This window comes from Lineus longissimus, chromosome 2 (genome assembly GCF_910592395.1).
Source record: "Lineus longissimus chromosome 2, tnLinLong1.2, whole genome shotgun sequence".
Taxonomy (NCBI): domain Eukaryota; kingdom Metazoa; phylum Nemertea; class Pilidiophora; order Heteronemertea; family Lineidae; genus Lineus; species Lineus longissimus.
In genome coordinates, this window is record NC_088309.1 from 19,983,501 (window position 1) to 20,004,405 (window position 20,905).

General features: G+C 42.4%; 2 protein-coding genes across 3 annotated transcripts; both read left to right on the top strand.

The window, feature by feature from the left end:
- Positions 1–3,644: 3,644 nt before the first annotated feature.
- Positions 3,645–15,486, top strand: LOC135482991 (nitric oxide synthase, salivary gland-like). The gene is made up of 25 exons (XM_064763480.1): positions 3,645–3,838; positions 4,212–4,418; positions 4,671–4,813; positions 5,186–5,348; positions 5,659–5,750; positions 5,894–6,035; positions 6,386–6,525; positions 6,771–6,945; positions 7,277–7,378; positions 7,579–7,773; positions 8,100–8,348; positions 8,569–8,673; positions 9,120–9,181; positions 9,427–9,543; positions 10,726–10,900; positions 11,085–11,308; positions 11,665–11,870; positions 12,107–12,276; positions 12,525–12,735; positions 13,037–13,121; positions 13,287–13,402; positions 13,580–13,731; positions 14,010–14,201; positions 14,376–14,540; positions 14,877–15,486. The coding sequence occupies exons 1-25, from the start codon at positions 3,710–3,712 to the stop codon at positions 14,952–14,954; spliced, it is 3,795 nt and encodes a 1,264-aa protein (XP_064619550.1). The 5' UTR covers positions 3,645–3,709; the 3' UTR covers positions 14,955–15,486.
- Positions 15,487–15,919: 433 nt separating this feature from the next.
- Positions 15,920–20,712, top strand: LOC135482764 (sarcoplasmic calcium-binding proteins I, III, and IV-like). Of its 2 annotated transcripts, none has more exons than XM_064763111.1 (7): positions 15,920–16,061; positions 17,007–17,075; positions 17,912–17,964; positions 18,459–18,624; positions 18,955–19,083; positions 19,441–19,553; positions 19,877–20,712. In XM_064763111.1, exons 1-7 carry the CDS (start codon positions 16,046–16,048, stop codon positions 20,129–20,131), a joined length of 801 nt encoding a protein of 266 aa, XP_064619181.1. In that variant the 5' UTR covers positions 15,920–16,045; the 3' UTR covers positions 20,132–20,712. The 2 variants fall into 2 exon arrangements, with proteins under 2 accessions (XP_064619181.1, XP_064619180.1); XM_064763110.1 differs by lacking the exon at positions 15,920–16,061 and adding an exon at positions 16,291–16,581.
- Positions 20,713–20,905: the final 193 nt, after the last annotated feature.

The window sequence follows — 20,905 nt, forward strand, 5'->3', positions numbered from 1 at the left end:
TATATGTATTTATGTACAAGTTAATAGAATAGTTTCAGTAGAAAAATCAAGAAAAGCTAAAATTGCAAAGGCAATGCTTTGGTGATCGTTCCTTTTTTTTAAGGCGTAAATTCTGTTATCCAATTTTTTGTCTCTGCCTGGCTGCAGTTACACTCCTGCGCAGTGGTTAAAAGACTGTAAAGACGTGTGAGGAACGACTGTTTATGAGTGTGTGCTGCATAAGACACCGAAGACTTCCGGCTTAAGCAATAGGATTTGTTCGGCCATGGTGTGTGTACATCACCCAGTTCAGCTTTTATTTTTTAGTCATTAACACACGTGTATGGCCGTAAGACTATTAAAAGCCCCCCTGGTTGCAAAGCATAATCATGGCATAGGTCATAATGGAACTTTGGGCGTCCAAAATGTTTGCTTCTGAAAGGTTTGATTGTTTTGGCAAACAATTCCTGAAATGTCCGTTTAAGTATTCTTGATACCCCTACCAGCATCGCATGCAATAGGTAGGCCCCTATTGGGTTCATTGTCTTCACACCTGCAGACGGGCAGGTCTGACTTCAAAGCGGTATATATATTAGCCTTCTTTTCTTGAATTGTAAAGGTCCAGGCAACAGCCCAGAGGAAATAAGGGGTAGAAAACATACTCTGTCTTGAATATCTCGCACGACTGCGCGAACATGAAAAAAGACTTGCGTTTGAGGGCCGCTACTGCACGACTGACATTGACACCCAAAAAAGTGTGTTCCACTGAACAATTCTTACCAGTGTTGTTGTTCGACCATCTCCATCTCCATCCCCTCCCCCACCCCTCCCTTAACCCTAACATATATCAACAACACCAACAACATTCCTAACGAGTTGCCTCACCCTTTCTGACACTGTCAGGATTATACTGATGAAATATGGACGATCTCTATAATACATTCTGTAGGCATCGCAAATCCATAAATTCTATACTGTTACTTTCGATCATAAACGCTAAGTTTACAGCCGGAATGAGTCGTTTGTAGACTTTTCCAACGAGCTTTCTATTCAAAGAAGGCTTAGTTAGGCAAATTTATACAATCAATATCATTGCATATAGCCGACTTAATTAATTCAACCGCACCGTTACATGGTTTCACGCTGTTGAATGGTTAATATTGTTTCTTTAGGGTCTTGGATATATATTTACAACACGGTTCGTTAGAAGTAGAACATGTTCTTAAACACACCCCGATTCATTATTTTTTTTAATTCTCCCGAAATGATATACGACCTATGCATGAGAATTAGCTGTTACAATGATCGGAAGTTGATAGAACGCGCACCTTCATTAACTGCTGTAAATTCCGGGGAAAATGAGATTTCACAAAAAAAATCTGCCCGATGAATAATCAATACAATGGTGATAATACCACTTTATTTCATATGTATCTCGATCTTTAGTTATTCGTCCAACTTTACTGGTAACACTGGTACGCCTAATGTCCTCAACATGTTAAAGGAAAGACCATATGGTCGGCTAATCATTGTCCTTACAGGTGAAAACAATGTGATGCAGATTTGAGGATGACCAAACTATAACGCGGCAGAAAACCTTAACGCACTTCATGCTTCCCAACATGTTTGTATACCCCTCCCCATTCAAATATTCCTTAAAAGTGCATTTCCGTTGACTGTGAACTAGTAGTATATACTTCATTTTCCTTTAACACAGCACATTGAGCACAATTATCATATCATTATGTAATGGAATGACAATCGAATTCATCCTCATCATTGCTGTGTTGCGGGGAAAGAGGGAGAGGTCTTGGTGTTACCAATGACCAAAGGGATTCTATGTTGACTCATATATTGATACTCAATATATTCTGATACTCAATATATTCAATATTGGTCTTCTAAGGACCAAGTCACAACCAGAATAAAGGGACATTATCTTTAAATCTACGTATAGAAAATATACGTATACTTTTGCGTTGGTCCTTCGCCTGGTTGTAATCCGCCAATCTGGTCTCATTTGCGTATTTGTACTTGCACACATACAGTCGTAGAAAGTCACTCTATTGGGTATAACCCTATTTTCATATCGATCTTGGACTGGAGTACATCTGTTTAGCGCAACCTGGGTTTCTCTGCAATTGCCAAAGAGTTTGGTGCAGTTAGGACAAGATTGTACTGAGTGATCTGATACGTTTACTTAATTTTTTGGTGTTTACTCGAAATTCGTACCAGTGTGGAGAATTACCAAAAGGACAATTACAGCACTTACAGTTAAAGAAGGTATAGTATTACATGTATATGCTAACCATAACCCAAGCCTTAGTCAGATAGTGTTGCTTTCGTCCAATGAGACTGAGAGAACGGAACAGGAATAAAAGCTTGTCGAGACATTTAAAACAGAGTTTACTGAAATACATTGGCGCGTCGTATACGCGTACTGCACTCCGGTTCCATCAATCTAAGATCTAGACCGGTACATAAACAATTATGACCATATCCAACATTCGCATCAGTGTTTTTCCTTCTTGTATATACAGGTTTAACGCATCTAACACTGTGAACATGGAAGAACAAACCTGCAGCAACACCTTGCCATTTTAGGAACGGACTGACAAAGCAACATGGGTCAGGTCATCAGTAGGTTGCAGCGGGAAGGTCGGTGTTTTGTGTTGTCGATTTGGAACTTTTCACCTCGGCACCTTCCACCATGCCCTGCGCACCCTAACCGTATAGTGCTTGAGATTTCTAATAACACAAAACCTACTTCGAATTCTCCCACTGCGTCATTACAGTCATCATCATTAATCTAACATTTCAGGACCGTTTGTTTGTCTGTCTTTCGGTGTGTTTGAACCACTACGCCTCCCAGGTTCGTTCGCCGCGAAAATTAACACGCATATATGTAGATTGACCCGTAGATTGCCCTTAAGGGGTCAAAAAGGTCAAAAGTCAAGGTCGTAAGGTCAAAGGTCAAGGTCATGTGGTCAAAAATTACCCACACGGGCCTATTGTCACCAAAATAAGGAACCGATTTCAACCAAACTTGGTCCAGGTCGATGTGTCATCTTATATGTCTTAAATGATGCGATTATGCCTTGCACTGCAACAAATATTCGGTGATTCTGCGTGTTCTTAAGAAAATATTTGATCCTTCATATATGATTCTTAATAATCCATAGAAAACCTTTATTCCTTGGTAGGTTATTCTTATGCAGAAACGTTTGATCCTTGAGAGGTGCTTTTTAGAAACCTTTGATCATTGGTAGATGCTTCTTAGTGTTCCGTAGAAAACCCTTGATTCCTAAAAACTTTGACTCTGATTCTTAGTGTTCCGTATAAAAAACCTTTGATCCCTGATGTTCCAGAAAACCTTTGATCCTTCGTAGGTCATTCTTAATGTTCCATAGAAAACCATTGATCCTTTGTAGATTCTTCAATCTTAGTTTGTCCACTTTAGGAAATCGAACCGAAGTCAATTCGGTAAGGGTAACATGGATATGTGTCGTCATGCCTGAAAGTGATGATCCAAATTTAGCTTAGATCATGCAAATGATGTCATCCGATATTTACATCAACCTTTTGAAGTTAATGATGACTGGACTGGACACAGAAATTTCGTGTGACACATATACCTAGAGCACCCTCGGCATTTCGTCGCCACAGACAGGCAAAAGTGGGTAACGATTTTGATATTTATTCAGGCGAAGTTGCCTCGCCCTACACCACCATGACGAGCGTAGCCCCTGATCCTGGCCTCAGGAATGGTCGGGCAAATGGACATGGCAACGCCACAAACGGCGAAACAAATGGGCCTGCCGAAGAAAATACGGTCAACATTATCAACAAGAATGGGAAGGTGAGTGCAAAGCATTTGAAAAGTTCTTGATTGTTTCGTTACTTGACCTCTGAAGGCCATTCCCGTGACCTCTCATACTCGTGTCCTCATTTTGTTATGACGCTGATCGAGGTCAAAGAAGAGGCCAACTTTATCGCACACTAACTGGACTGGATGATATTTTCTCGGGTCTAACCAGTGTTAGAGTACAAGTACAATTTTTAATTGCATACTTAGTACTTTTTCTGGTGACGTTTGGCCAGCGTCTTTTCAGCCAGTATGGCTTACCCTCGAGCCAGTGCCTTTATTTCACCTGTTCACGCTATTTCCTCGGGCAGTTCCTGCCTCGCTGCTGCCTACATTCTTACGGCCTCTGTTCCCCTGCATCTTGCAGGTAAAGGTTATAGTTCACGGGGATATCGAGGTGAAGTATGGAGACCAGGCTACCCAACATCAACAAATCAGGGTCGAACCTCCTCCCGTCACGGTAAACGGATGTCCCTTCTTGAACCCGAGGGGAGGCGAACAGAAGGTGATCCGGACAAGGAACTATGCCACTGGCGAGGAAACTGTGGACACCCTGCACAAGAAGATTATGGAGGTAAAAACTGGTGTGGAAATAGATTTAGTCCCTCGTGAATAGTCCTACCCTGTTTTTGGTCACCAAAACGATGATTGAAGACCTTGATAATACCAAAAATATCTTGATGAGACCAAAGTGCATCGAGCACCCACTCCATGAGAGCATTTCAGTCAAAAAATGTTGTCGAAAAAAGCAAACAGACAGTATTGTCGTCAGTATCACAAGAACTGTGCGCTGATATTGAATTTTGAGTTGTGATATTTTTTTCAGCCCACGCAATGTACGGCCAAGCGGTGCATGGGTTCAATCATGGGGATCCAAAGAATGACCAAGCCAGGTGAAGTGAAGTCAAAGGAAGATGTGATAAGCCAGGCTACTGATTTCATTGAACAATTCTACGCATCACTGAACAGGTAAAGTTATCCTCCAGCAGAAGAATGCCAACGAGATGCCTCCTTATGTTGATTATCCACCGGATTCCGCAGAAACGCTATACCGATATTCTACCAACGCTACCAACTAACGCATTTGATGACATGTTCGAATATCCTCGGATAGAATTCGGGGGAACATTTCCTGGGGGACATGATCTACTTCTATACTGACGCTCCAACAAGCCGGGGGCGACAACTAAGCGTTCAGTAGCGAGGAACAAAATTTCGAGATGTCTACTTGTTGCAAACAGTGCGCAGATGAGAAGGATGTTTGAAAATGCGAGATGTCGTTAATTTAAAAAACACCTTTCCTGGATCTGTTGTCTCATTGACCAATTTGTTTTTCTCTAGGAGTGGCTCCCCTGTCCACACGAAGAGATTGGGAGATGTTCTAGCATCAATAGAATCTACCGGTACATACGACTTAACCCACAATGAGTTGGTGTTCGGGGCTAGGACTGCTTGGAGGAACGCAGCAAGGTGCATTGGAAGAATCCAGTGGTCAAAACTACAGGTATGGTGACCCAAAGGTAACGCCCACTGAATCAGTTGAATGTCAAACACGCGTGGAGCCTTCCGATGTTGCCCAATGATTCCGTCCTGTTATCCTCTTCCTCTTCAGAGAGGGATGAGCTTAATACCATGCGTGATGCATTCTTTCGCCAATGCGGTATTAAAATTGGGCTCATCGAACAATGTTATAAACATACATATAAGGTAACAAGGCTTGCGACATCTTATTATCAAGTTATAACGCTCCTACATTGTAATATCATCATCCCATATATCATTTCGCATCTCGAATCCTTCGATTTGTTTTTCAGCTTTTCGATGCGAGAAATGTCCGAACTACAGCTGGGATGTTCGAGGCTATATGCAACCATATCAAATATGCAACAAATAAAGGAATGCTGAGGTTGGTTTTTATTGTTATTAATGTTAAAATCTTATTCTGAAACTCGGTGTAAATTCCTTCTGACACCATACGAGCCTCCTCATTCCACGTTAAATCAATAAAAGTTCACCTTAAATCAGTCATTTTTGTTTTAAAAAATCTAGATCAGCCATCACGGTCTTTCCCCCAAGATCGTCGCCTGGTCGTGATTACAGGGTGTGGAATGCGCAGTTTATCGGGTACGCTGGGTATAGGCAGGAGGATGGCACAGTCGTTGGCGACAAGGCTGGCGTGGAGTTCACAGAGGTGAGAGAACGGAGGAGAGTGCAAGTAGCTTTTGTTGCGAAAGGAAATTTAGTCTCGCCCACATTTTAATAGTCCATCCCTGTTGTTCAATGATTGTTGACCTTCAATGAAATAATCGTACAAGCTGGCATTAAAGGTGAACTAACATTTTTGAAAAATAGCCATTCGGATATGGTTCGCCTTCATCACTGATGATGTGCTTTCAAATTTAAAAAAAAACAAACATTAAACATTATTTTCTTCTTCGTTGTCTCTCATATCTTCCTCGCTGACATTATGCCATAGATAACATTCACCGCTGATAGGCCTTAAGTCAAGCTAACTTCGGAAATGTCCTTTTCCTTCTTTAGGTTTGCCAGCGGCTTGGTTGGAAGGGCAGGGGAGGCATGTGGGACATTCTCCCGCTAGTTCTGCAGGCCAACGGTGGAGAGCCAGACCTGTTTGAGATCCCACTTGATCTTGTATTGGAAGTAAATCTCAGTCATCCCAAGTGAGTTCAGGTTTCATCGACGCTTTCAATAATTTCTCTTGGGTATATTAGCTCATGTCTTGATGTCTTGGATTGGCAATCCCTACGAACGACAAGGCACGAACTCGGAAGGTCATGAAGTCCGGTTTTGATTCATTTACGCGACAACATCGTCAGTCATCTTCTGCAATAAGTCTAAAGCCTACGATATCTTGTATACAGGTAAACCTGCAGATGTCAAAATGATGCCCGAGTTGGTTTTTCAGGTACCCCTGGTTCGAAGAGATGGGATTGAAGTGGTTTGCCGTCCCTGGTGTATCGGGCATGCTCTTGGACTGTGGTGGCCTCGATTTCTCTGCCTGCCCCTTCAGCGGCTGGTACATGGGGACTGAGATTGGTGCCAGGGATCTATGCGACCCCCAAAGATACAATTTGTGTGAGGTAATGTGAATTGAAAGAAGGGAAGATCAGCACTTATTCATGTCTAGACTCTGTTAAAATATTTACAAGATGCACTGCATTTGCGTAATTATTAGACGGGCAGGCGCATGAGCAAAGTTTATCATCCGTTTTGTAAACGCATGCGCCAAAACATACATTCTTAATTTTACGTTTTGTGTAATATGCGTTGACAAAAAGAACTTACTCCAGCTCAGTCATAGACTCAGTCAGTATCGAAAGACGAAGTGATGCAGTCCTGAATGCACGAATGAGGAAATGCCACATAGATCTGCCACATCATCGAAATCCATTTGCATTCATTTAATTTCAGACGATTGCCAATAAGATGGGCTTGAACACCAAGAATCTGAGTTCATTGTGGAAAGACAAGGCCCTCGTCGAATGCAATATCGCTGTTTTGCATAGTTTCCAGGTAAGCATTATGGTCGGACATCAGTCGACTTATTTCACCCATTTGTTTCCTTGATCTACTATAATGGTCACCGTCACCACTCACTCCTAAAATTTCAGCTCGGGATCACCACTCTGCAGCGGAGTGGAGTCATTGGGCAAAACTGTCCAGTGCCGCCAGTCTTATATCAATCACCGCAACACGCCATTACTCTCTTTCAGCTCGCCAAAGTCACAATCACGGATCACCACTCGGCAGCGGAGTCATTCATGCAGCATCTACAGAATGAGCAAAAGCTTCGAGGTGGCTGTCCAGCTGATTGGGTGTGGGTCGTGCCACCGATCAGCGGCAGCATAACGCCAGTCTTCCATCAGGAGATGGTCAGCTATCATCTGAAACCGTCCTATGATTATCAGGTATTTTTAACTTGCTCACGGAACTTCGTTTTGGTGCTTCGCGGCATGCAGTGTCGCGGCTTGTGAAATATAGATCCTCGTAAAAGTTGTCGTTAATGGTTCACGGGCCGGATTATGCCAGCTTGGGAATGGTTGAAGGCAGAAAGAGGAACCAACCATGTTAAATTGTTCTTCCAACAAAAACCTCTTGAAGTAGGCATGCAGTCGCTGAAAGTGTTAATGGACTCCTAACCGATGTAAACATTGCGACCAAGTTAGACGCAAGAGCATATAGAATAACTCAACTCGGCCTTTCCCGTATTCATTTCTGACTATAACTCTTTCAGCCGAATGCCTGGGAGACACACGTATGGAAGGACGACACTTCGGATGGTGCCGCCTTGCCAGGAACGAGGAGGAAGAAGAAGATCCGTTTCAGGGATGTTGCCCGGGCCATGTCTCTGACGGCAAAGATGATGGGCCAGGCTCTGAAGACCCGTGTGAGGTGCACTATTCTCTTCTCTACGGAGACAGGACGCTCGGAGAGATTCGCCAACCGCGTCCGTGATCTGTTCAAGCATTCCTTTGACGCTCGGGTATGTGCTATCAGTTCCGTCTGGCTCACGAACGCTCTTCAAATATATTTGAAAAATTTAATCCAGATTTGCACGTTTTAGTTACCGTTTTCATTGTCAAGGTATCTGTTTTCTATGACCCAATCTTCCTATGGCGTTTCGTCCATGATCTAATACATGTAATCATCCTCTAACAGATTTTCACTGTCTTGTCAATCTTTCGTTCTTCCTTACTTCTTAGGTGATGTGCATGTCGGAATTCGATGCCGAACTGCTTCGAGATGAATCCATGGTTCTTGTTGTGACCAGCACTTTTGGCAATGGAGAACCACCGGGCAACGGAGTGGTATGTAAATGCCACTGTAAAATTAATTTATTTGCAGAGTCCTTTTTCTGAGTTCGGATGGTAAAAACTCTCTTAACGTTCGTATCCAAGAACAGTGTGATGTACAGCTCCGCTTCTGTTCCCAATTTTTGTTGCTTTTTAACGATGTCGGCGTTTGCCAGACTTGTTCTCCGTTGGCGATGACCAAGGGACGGTCCGGCAGATGTCCGCTGGGCCAGAATACCATGCGCGTCTTCGTAATCTTAGTGCCGACCTTTCACTCGTGATGTTATCGATACACCAACATAGATCTATCACTATACATCCGTGACACCAGGGACGGCTGCACTACATCTTCCCGCTCTTAATTAGCGTTCGCAAGAAATGTATGCGTGTCCGTCTGAATTGCATAAAAGTTATCATTTTACTAAATCATCGTTTATCAGAGGTTCTTTTTATACATACAGGACTTCTCCAAGCAGTTGCACCGTTTAACTACTATTGACAACAAGAAAAGAGCACTACCCTCGTAAGTTCAAGTCATTCCTCTGCTGGGCTGTTGCCAACACTGCCGAACGGTTTATCAAACGGGAACATTTTAGTCCCGGTGTAGAAGTTTGAAATGTCCTACCGGTACTCACAAAACCATTGATCGTATCGAGATCTCAGAGCTGCAGGCTGTGTACACTCGACCTCTGTTGTATAAGTCCTCCGCGATATTGTAAGAAAGGCCGTTTTTGTATTTCTTACATACATGTTTGGTTATGCTTGCAGGAGAGGAGAGTCGATGAGGGAGAGCTATACCAAGCGCATGAAGAAGAGAGCTCATCGTCATGTGACTGGTGATGTCGACCCGGACTCGGGGGCTGTGAAAGAGCTTGCAAATTTAAGGTGCATTTATAAGATATCAGCATTATATGTACATATACGTTTAACTTCCATTCCCAGGCCAGCTCGTACGTGATTCTAACTGAGTAGACTGCGAGCTTCCCAAGAATTATCAAAGATCTGCGCCAGGGCGGTGTAAAAGTTGATAAAGTCCGACTTGCTAACATCAGAATATCCGTTTCGTTTCTCATTGTGTTATTTAAAAAAAAAACTGTACGTGTTTAGCTTCATCGAAGGTGAATGTCATACGTTTGTTACAGGTATTAAATGCTAGCCTTGCAGTTGAGGAAGGTACACGAACTCTTCACTTACAGGCCTATATCACTGACACACAACCGTCTGAGCCATCATCCTAGCTCTACAGTATAGCTTTGGTTTGCCATATTCATGAGACCCCAAAGAAAACATATCATCCGTCAACCCATGGAGGCTTATCCAATTTTGTGCCGACGGTACATCCACTCATCAGCCACTCGTACCTCACTTGGTTTCTTCTATTGACTTTCCCCAAAATTATCTGCTGATCTCCAAAAATTGTGTTATTATTTACTTCGTGTCTGATGCCTTTCTCCAGGAATTCATTGCACTTGTCTAGGAAGCCATTGACAGGATTAAGGTACATGTATGTACCAGCAAAAACGATAACGCTGGAAATAGCTTTTTAGTTGAAAAGGAGCGTATGGATGACATAGGCATATCATACATTCTTGATAGGTACTGCGAACTTTAGTGACTATTTGATGGTTAACAGTCTGAACATGTAGTATATGTGATACTATCCCATTAACCTCTTATGATTGTATCAGTTCTGTTAGAAGTCCCACCTATAAACCCTCTCTGTCATACTCAGTTACGACAGTAGCCAATGTTTGGCCACATTTGTGTTTTTTTCTTTTCTTCCTTTTATTGTTCATCTGCAATCACACACGTCTCTGTCACAACAATACCCCAGTGAAGTCAGCACCACCTAGCGGCCGCCGTAGTATTGCTGGTACCCATCTGCATTGATTGCTATAACTCTTCTATAACCTTGCGAATTCCTCAAGCCATAATACCATAAAGGAGTCTCACTAAAAGTTGTGCCGTTCATTCGGGGAAAATCAACATCCGCATTAACGAGTTAAGTTTAAATTCGAATTGCGATCACCCTGTATTTTCTTCAGTAATATTTTTCTCCTCATTTAGATACTCCGTATTTGCGCTCGGTTCTACTGCGTATCCGAACTTCTGCGCCTTCGGACATTACGTGAATAACGTTCTGAATGAGCTTGGCGGTGAGAAGCTCCTGGATATCGCCGAGGGAGATGAGCTTTGCGGCCAAGATGATGCCTTCCTCAACTGGGTCCGAGGTACTTACAAGGTGAGCAAAGAAGAAAAGAGTGGGAAAAAAGTTAAAAACCATAGTGAAGTTACTTCCTTTTCAATTGCAATCTTGCTCTTCCAGCATCAATTTTTGACATCTCTCTTGTTAGCCAATCAGAAGTCCGAGATTATCCAATCTCCCAAGGATCCGGGCCTGATTTGATAATCGTTCCATTTTCCAGGCTGCCTGTGACGCCTTCTGTATCACTACCACACATGATTCATCAAAGATCCTGGCCAAGACTGATGACACGTGGAGGATTGGGAAATACCGCCTCCAACAGAAGACAGAGAAGACAGAGAAGAAGGAAGATGACATATGTGATGGCTGGAGTAAGATACATGGCAGGGCAGTCTACCCATGTACACTCGTTGCAAGGCAACAGCTCCAGTCTAAGGATTCTAGGTGAGGCTGGCTCGCTGGAGAGTTTTCCTCATTCACTGTTGAGATATTGTACAATACAGCTTTTGACCTGCCCCTCGCTCTACCATTATGTGCGCTCCCTCCATGAGCGTGCAAGGTGCGTATCGCGCACAAGGAAACTGTTCTTGGGCAACACCAAATAAAATATCAAGCCGGGGTCTTGTCTTGCATGAGCGTACGCTACATGAAATGCTTGGAGATAGGCATGATCCCAGTCTTAGTAGCCAACATGGACTTTGAAGCCATCAGAATTGAGCCAATCACAGGAAAGTATTTACATGCTATGGAAATATATTTCTTCGGGAAAGTGTTGAATGTTTTTCTGTTTTTCTCCCCAGCCGAAAGACAATTCTTGTGCGCCTGTCGACTGCTTGCAGCGAACAGGAGCTTTCCTATCTGCCTGGCGACCACGTCAAGATCTTCCCTACCAATGAGAAATGCTCTGTCGATGCTTTACTTGCCAAGGTTAACAACGGGCCTCCTGCCGACCATATCATTGAGGTCGAAGTTGCCTCTGAAGGAGCGGGAGGAGCCATGCCGTTTGGTGAGTCTTTTAACGGGACAACTTGGGCGTGGGTTTTAGGTGGTAACTAAAGGAAGATACTCCCGATCACCACCATTCGCCGCCGCCACATGTGACGTCACTCTGATGTTTCCTTGCTGCTTAACAAGGGTGTCATTAACAACAAACTGCACGAAAAATATATGTAAGAGTTGTAATGCATCTTTCTTCTCTTTAACGTCGTTCTCCTCTATTCCTCCATCACCTCGAATGTATAGGTGGCGCAAGAACCTTTACAAAAAGTGACCGACTTCCAGCGTGTACGTTCCGGACAGCTCTCAGTCGCTACCTTGACATTTCAACGCCTCCTACCCCGGATCTTGTCAAGCTTTTTGCCACTCTGGCCACAGCAGACAACGACAAGGAAAGACTCGAAACACTAGCATCGGTAGGTCATTCAAAAACAGGCGCACACATGATCAAATATCTTACTCCATTCTTACTATTTAAAGCACCGGCCTTCTTTGACAGATTCTAGATTTGAATCAAGTGTAGCAATTTAGCTTAATTGTTTGAGAAAAGCTAAACTTTACGAGTAATTCACTGCATAATCAACCTTTTCGTGACTGTTCGTTGCCAATTTTCTTTTCTTCTGGGAAGTTCATTGTAAGTTTGATCTCACTTTTCCATCTCTAGAATCTCAAAGCCTACGAAGAATGGAAATATGAAAAGTGGCCCAACATGGTAGAGTTTCTGGAGGAATTTCCCTCAGTGAAGTTACCCCCGACACTTGTCCTGACGCAGTTCCCCCTCATGCAGCCAAGAGCTTATAGCATAAGCTCGTCTTTGGAAGCATACCCGAAAGAATGCCATGCTACCATTGCTGTTGTCGAGTTCAACACTGGAAGTAAGTCTGCCTGTCGATTTCAGCATTTATAACAATTATTTTCTGGTTTGGATAGTAAAATGTTTAATGGATGGATTGTTAATTAGTAACATCTCGAATGAATGGATTGTGAATTAGTAAAAAGTTGAATGAAGGGAATGCCTTTTGAAGTATGTAAGTAAGGACGAAAAGGGTTTCTAATACATTGAGCGGATGAACAGACGACATGCTCGATAAACGACATCAAATGATGTTATCTTATCCCCTCGCCGAACTCGTTATCTATTGCTGAAGTGACGTGTTCCTGCCTCCTCTCTTGCAGAAGACAACAACATGCACCGTGGCGTTTGCTCAAATTGGCTCAATGGACTCAAAGAGGGCGAAATAGTGCCATGTTACACAAAGTCGTAAGTACATGTATGCATCTTCGGCGAAAGACAGCTCCTGAATGTTGTCGGAATGGGTTTTTTATGCTGCCATTCTCCGAAGTCTCAGCTGAACGCGAACATAAAATGATCGGCACCCTCTGCAACAAAACTTTTTTTCCAGTATTCTTATTGGGTTTTTTGCAGTGCGCCATCATTCCATTTACCAGACGACCCCCTCAGCCCGATCATCATGGTAGGCCCTGGTACTGGCGTGGCTCCCTTCAGAGGTTTCTGGCAGCATATCTCCAAGTCCAGGAAGAGTAAGTATGGCGAAGTTTCGCGGATTATTGGTCTTTTAGCTGATTACTCGTTACTCTTGAAGGGTCACTTGAAAAGGAAAATTATTTTCCCAATTCATTGAACTGAATTTCAGTTTAACTTAGTCCTATGTTGCCGAAAGAGACTAATGCTGCAGCGGTCTTTTCTTTCTATTATAGGTGGCGAAGACTGCGGCGATGGCATCCTTTACTTCGGTTGTCGGCAAGATAAGGTAGACAACATCTACAGGGATGAGATAGCAAACCTCATCAAGAATGGTCACCTAAAGCAAGCTCACATTGCCCTGTCCAGGGAGCCAGACAAGCCAAAGGTAGGTGTGTGCCGCGCTCATCCGGAGCTGCGCTGATACACGACCCCTTCTGGATGGTCACATGGACGGCATGGTTTGTTAACTAACTAACTAAATGTTTCCATTTCAATATTTCGTATCATAATTGTAAAGTTGGACCGCATTATGTGCGATCTCGCTGGTAATTCGTTGTCTTGAGGCCCCCCAGGAGAGGCCTATATCCAAGACCTGCTAGAGTACATAGAGTAGAGATGAGGTGATCTATGGTCCTTACTATAACCATATGATGTCCATTTTAGACCTACGTCCAAGATCTACTTGAAAAGACTGGTGAAGACGTATACGAACTACTCAACGAGAAACGTGGCCATTTCTACGTATGTGGTGACGTTGCCATGGCAGCCAATGTGATGAAAACACTTGAAGACATTGTGGTGAAAGAAGGCAACATGGACAGGAATGAAGCGCAGAGTTTTATCAACAATCTAAAGGTGATAGTGTTTCCTTCATGGAATAGTAGTTTCTGTTGTCTTATCTATGTAATTTATGGCCTTTTTCCTTTTTTCCCAAAGTTAAGTTGACCGTTGACTCTCAAAAATGACGCTGTTTGGCTATTGAAGATCAATTTGCGACTTTACTAACTTCAATTTCTCGATCACTTTTAGGAACTTGGACGACTCCACGAGGATATCTTCGGCGTGACCTTGAAGACAACAGAGGTCAATGAGAGGCTTCGGAAAAAAGCTATGTCGGCATGGCATCACCTAAAGGCAGCCACGATGCTGCGAGCTGCCCTGAAGGATGATTCGCCAAAGCTCATCAGAAAATTGGTAGGTCTGGTATAAAGGTATCACAGTTCATGTGCCTTATCAGGAAGTACGAGGATAACGTTTACAGCATTTTAAAAGCTGCGAAATTGTGCTTTACCGATGCATCACTTACGTGATAGTCCAGTTTGTGCGTAATAATATTCCGAATATTGTTCTTGGCAATATATTGAGATAAACCAGCTAAAATAAGCCTAATGTCAACGAAGCATTTAAGTATTTCTGTGTTGGTAAACTCTTTAGATCACTCGTTAAAAGAGGCGATGGACTGATTATGGAGTGTATATGGGCGGTCCATTTTGGCAATCAATTTCAAACATGGTCCCTTCAATTTTTCAGGTGCCATCTTCATCACAAGGGGAGGTCCCTAAACCGCCCAAGCAACATTCAGCTCTCTCGAAAGTGGTAGAGAAGTAGGATGCGAGAATGATTTGACAGCATCGTGGAGGTGTTTGCCCCCGAAGTGGCACAGATGAGAGCCATTCGTCGCACTATCGGGTGGAACAAGCTAATGGCAGACCTGAATCGCCAAAGAAGCCACAAGCTACTGCTAAAGATACATGGGGCTGACTTCCCTAGATGGCTCAGAGTTTCCTCCATGACCTTTAATGTCGTTCGAAATTTTAATTCGAACTTTCGTGAGGATTGTAAATCACCCGAGAAGAAGTCTGTAGATGTCCACAGTCATTTTAAGATTGAGCATGACGGTCATCCATTGATACCTTCATGACGGGATATAAAGCCAACTCAACTTTTTGTTTCTTGTGGATTCGCACAAATCATTTTGTTAACTTGTCATCACTTTAATTTAGTTGCCCATTTGTTATTTGATAATCAAGTTAAAATGGTGAGTACCGGAAATTTATCGTTCTTCCACACTTTCATACGAAAACAAAGCAGCATTCTCCTTCTTTTGCATCTAACCCCACTATCCAGAAAAACAAATTATTTTGATGGAAACATTGATATGTTTTTTCGTTTTCTACTTTGATCACATAAATTAACGAAGAGATGAAATGAATTTTGGATTTTGTTTTGCTGTATTTCATCTGGATGCGCCAAACCAACGTATACCACGTGTTGACGGACAAATAGCCCATCAAAATACGCCCACAGATGTGCTATGTATATACACTGTACCCTTTTGTTCAGGGACGAATTGTTACTGGTCTAACGACAAATCGCGTTGGCATGGAGAAATAATTTTGTATCTATCCAATTATCCTGCTTGTTCTACCGAGTATATACTGTTGTCCCGGATAGAATTCGAGATCTCCCATCCCCGGCTCCCATCCTATTGTAATGGAATCAAAGGGTGCCGAGAAATAGTCTTTCAACGGAATGCGACGTGTCACATCCGCCGGCTGTTGCAACGCGCAAACTGACCTGGCGGCATATCTGACTTCACGAACACATCTCACTGGCGATTCTCTTTCCTCCTGCATGGCTCATGGGCTAGCTGGACTGGAAAACGTGCTGAAAAATAGGGACTATTTGAACTCGAGGCTATGAACACACAAATGGGTAAGTTTCAAAGAATGAAGAGAATTTTATTTTCACCAATTATTGATACCAATTACCAATAAAAAATCCGACTGGTAGTTTGTGCTCCAGAGCCCCAAATAATGCGGACAAAAAAATCCGACTGGTAGTTTGTGCTCCCGAGCCCCAAATAATGCGGACAAACCACCATGATTGGCAGTAATACTTTTCCTGTTTATTTAATCATCATCATGGGACTTCTTGACCTACTTCGTTCGTACTCGTTTAACCATTTTGTACGAAGATTGGTCGATAAATACAGCGTACATCGGTGCTTTACGTTTGTTGTGTTTTTGGTTTTTGATGATTATAGATGGGAACTCTGGGAGGGAACTATCTTTACTAGGACGATAACTACGACAGTTTAGACGGTGTTACAAGACATTAGACTATTCCGTTGCGGGCAAGTTGTTGAGATTCATTGAATTGTCTTCGAGGTTTTAAAACACCCACTTTTGTTTTAAAAACCCCGATACCATGCTTCCTGTCGTGGGACCATCAGGTAAGACATTTTGATCTACGTTTGACAACTGTATACTTGACCAAGGACAGTAAATCAAATCACCTATGTAGACTCCCGAGTTACTCCACAGGGAAAAGGCCGATACACTGCGCCCGGAGTGTAGATCTTCATGTGTGTAGAAAGCAACGCTTGGAGTAAGGGACGGGGAAGGGGAACTCGAGGAAGGATTAATCCTCAGGCCTACTCCACGCGGTTGGAGCGGGGCAACACAATATATATAAAAGATGTATATAAGAAACAGCAGCAGGCGAGGCCTATACCATTGACGCCCTCATCTTGAGCTTATAGCAGTATCCAAACAGGTGATAAATCAAAATACAAGGTTGGGAATTGCATTCGTGTTTGCCGGGTATCTTCCAGGCGGCTCTATCGACGGCTTGAATTCTCTTCCCTTCTCGTTTCAGCTGCAACTGCTAAGACGACACTCTCGCCGTTCCAAGAGGAAAAGTTCATATTCTTCTTTGAACATTTTGGTAAGCTTTTAAAGTTTTGCGTTTAAATATTGTCGCGGACCGATTTCCAGCTTTTTAAATGCCATTATTCCAGACTAAAGATGTTTGTAACTGTAACGCCACATTCGTTATCAAAAGTAAAGCAAGGCGAAAAACTGACATTTAACTTGAGTTGATACCGAGTATGCAATTTAATCAACTGAATATTGTGCGCTCAGGGTAAAATATCAAAATGGAAATGCCTGAGCTATATAAATGTGAATGATGTTTTGATCCTACATGTATTTAATCTCAAAAGTGTATCATGTTTATTTCGACACCCATTATTAGAACTCTTGGGTGAAGTCAATCTGTACATGACATTTTTGTGTCTACTAATGAAAAAATTATATCGTATGCGGACGTGTGATTGATCCATTAATAAAACAAGGTCAATCAATGATATGCATGCCCCGGGTGTAGAGCAAACCTCATGACATGAAAATAGTGTAGGCCTTAACTGCATTTCATGTGATATTGATTTTGCCTAGATTAATAAAGCCCAGCGGCCCGCCAGAGCAGCAGGTTGTGTCTTAACAACATGCATTCTAAAGGCGAACAATAAAATAATAAAATTGTCTGGTCTCCTAGATCCATCCAAGGTAATAGGATGCTGTTTCTAGAGGGTATACCATGGGTTCAAATAGGGCACACGGAAATGGGTTCATGGAACGTAGGCCTATTAATAGTGGATGTCTCGAAGCTGGACTCGATCCTATTACGGAACTTATTTGTCAATATGAATCTGTTCGTACGTCAAGATGAATACTTTATAATGAATGTACTGACACATTCATATTACACTCATTATCATTCAGACATCAACAAAGATGGTTTCATAGACGATGATGACATCAATGCTTTATTAAAGGTATTGTTGTTTTATTCCTGGTAACTTTCCACTTTCCAAACATCCAACAAAAATCCGAAAAAATGCTTTCAACCCACCCAGTTATAGATTTCAAGCTGCTATTCGTTGTTGCCAACCAGCCTCGGATGCGGATTCATATTTTGGCTAGAGCTTGAAATCTAAAGAAATAAGGACTCTTTCAATTCGAAGTGAATGCCAATTCGAAGGGTGAGAGTTTGTTTTTTGCTTTTCCATAGAACAGCCTCCCAGGTTTCAAATGGACATTCACTTCAGTTCTAGGAAGTTTTTATTACTTTAGGATTCGAAGATAGCCAAAATAGTGTTACATGATCCTATGATGATCAACTCTTAAAGGAATGAGCGGCTTTTCACTTCATTATGATTGTTCTTCTTCTGATTGATCCGTTAAGTATTTTTCCGACCGTGTTTGGTGCTTTTCCAGTAGTTTCTTGGTTGTACAACACGAACCAATTGCCATTGCTATATGTCTTCAGAAAATTATGGAATACACCCAATGGGCGGAGACAAGCTCACTTGCTGGGTTTTGCAAGGAATTCCACGGCACCTTCCTCAAGACCATGATAGAGAAGAAAGGTTCCTTACTGAAACCAGATGGAGAGACACTGGAGGAAGAGATAGCACGGATAGCCAAACTTTCCAGTGAGTCGCTCTGTAATTCGCTGGTGATAATAACTTTTGCGTGTTATATACTTAAAAAGTTCACTTTCTATATCTATCTATATTCTGGTATTCATCATTTCACTCAGAGCATATGGCACTGCATGGAAAAGAACTATGGCAGGAAAAAGTTGTCTGTCTTTCTGTTAATAACGCGTTCGCGATGATGGACATGTACATGTATTGTCCAATGCTGCCAAAGCGGGTATTCCTTCTGTTCAACTGCTGAATTTGTATTAAATCCAACAAAATCTGCAGAGATTATCCTTTTTCGTGAAATGGACTATAGTGTAGGATTCTATCTTGTTTCAGACAAAATTAGCCAAGAAGAATGGTTAGCCATGTGGGAGCACATGATCCGTGGTTGTATGGGCATGCAAGACTTCCCGGTCTGGCTGCAGCTTCTCCCAAAGATCCTTTTCGACATTGTCGATTTCAAAAGTAAGTTCAGGTGGAAACGTTTAGAAGTCCTTCACAATGCCATCCAACTCAGTCCAAAGGAATTGGCCAACCTTTTCCCTTTTTGTTTGAATGACAAAAAAGTTGGGGTGGGGGGGTAAACTACCTTGTTGAGTTTTAGTCAAAGGTAAGAATATGGACCAGGAATATGGACACAAACTTATCTTGCTGAATAGAAGATGAACCACCTAATTGGCAAAAACTACACTCTTTGATTCTGGTGGAAAGAGACGATAGGACCTCCCAAACTTCTTATTCTGACAAATTGATTTCGGTCAAAAGAAGTATGACCCAGGGATCCTTCTATGATTAAGCTGAAAGTCGGTTGTCCTTTTTCAGGTGATGCCAAAATTGATGTTGAGGAGCTCGAGGAATTCTACTCTGGCTTTATGGGAATCAAGGATAGGGACACTAAGGAGTTGGCCACATATGCACATGGTCAAATGACAGACGTAGGTTGATATCTAAAGAAGGGTACCATTGTCATAAAGATTCTCTCAGTGACTCCTTTATTCATCTTAATTGCTCAGAGACAATATAAATACTGGCCTGTGTGGAACACTATTTTCACCTCGAATCTGCATGAAATTTATTTTTTTCGGAGAGGTTTGGGGGCAATAGCTCCCCTTGATGAACACTCTCCTGTCTACTGAAGAACTGTATTTTAAACATGGATGAGAGGCACCCCTTTCAACCACAGTAAAGTGAAGTCATCTAGGCTGATGTATTCATGATTTATAGTTTACATCCTGTTTTCTTCTGGCTTTGGTTCCAGAGAGACACGTACGTCCTTGACATTGCAACCTACAACCAGGTGTTCTCAAACTTCATCTTGGCTAAGCATTCCTGCTATGGACCAGGCAGGTTCATCTTTGGGACATTCGACAGTGCCTCCGAACACACCAGCATCCGGATCATACCAACCAGAGAAGATGACGATCCAGATACTGGACGCCGCGACTCGGGATCAAACAGACGGTTCAGCAAGACAGCTCATCCTGTTGTCTACAAGCGATACTGGAAGAATTAGATGATAATAGACTATTTCTGTACTGGTGCTTGGATTTAAAAAAAATTCTGTTTGAAGTTCACTAAGTACGCCAAGGTGGTTCAATTATAGCCTGGGTCTAGCCTCTATGTGTATTACCAAGTATTCTACACTGTAGTGGCTATAATTGTACTGGCTCTAGAATTGTACCACTCTACCTTATATGCAAAGTGAAGAGACAAGATGAGACTAGTGGCTATAATTGTACTGGGGCTACAATTTGATGCTGGATTGACATTTTCTTTTAAAATTTATTCAACTCAGAAACATGCAAAATTACAAAGGACACACAGTCATGATTAATGCCTGGCTAGATAAGACTACAGCTATTAGCACAGTTGGCTGATAGAGCCAACACTACTCAGGGTATATACTCAGGCAGCCGAAGATTTTTAAAAAATGGGCAATACATTAATGACCTACATGTATGCGGCATAATTTTTAGAACATGAATTGAAACATCTGACATGTGTTATCTGAGCATTGTATTTACATCGATTAATCAGTGTACAATGTATTTGAATGAATTTAAAATATGCTGCCCACTCTCTCAGCATCAGCAATGTTTCTTCTTCTTCCATTTACTGGGACACAGTCATCACTGACTACTATGCTCAGGGCCTTCGGCCAAGGAGGGGGAGTCCACACAAGCTACTCATGTTTCTCTTTCTTGGTGGGGTCTTTAACCTGCCCTAGCATAGACACCAGATACAAGGAACCGCGGTTTTAAGTTTCAGTCAAAGGACAGTGCAGGGC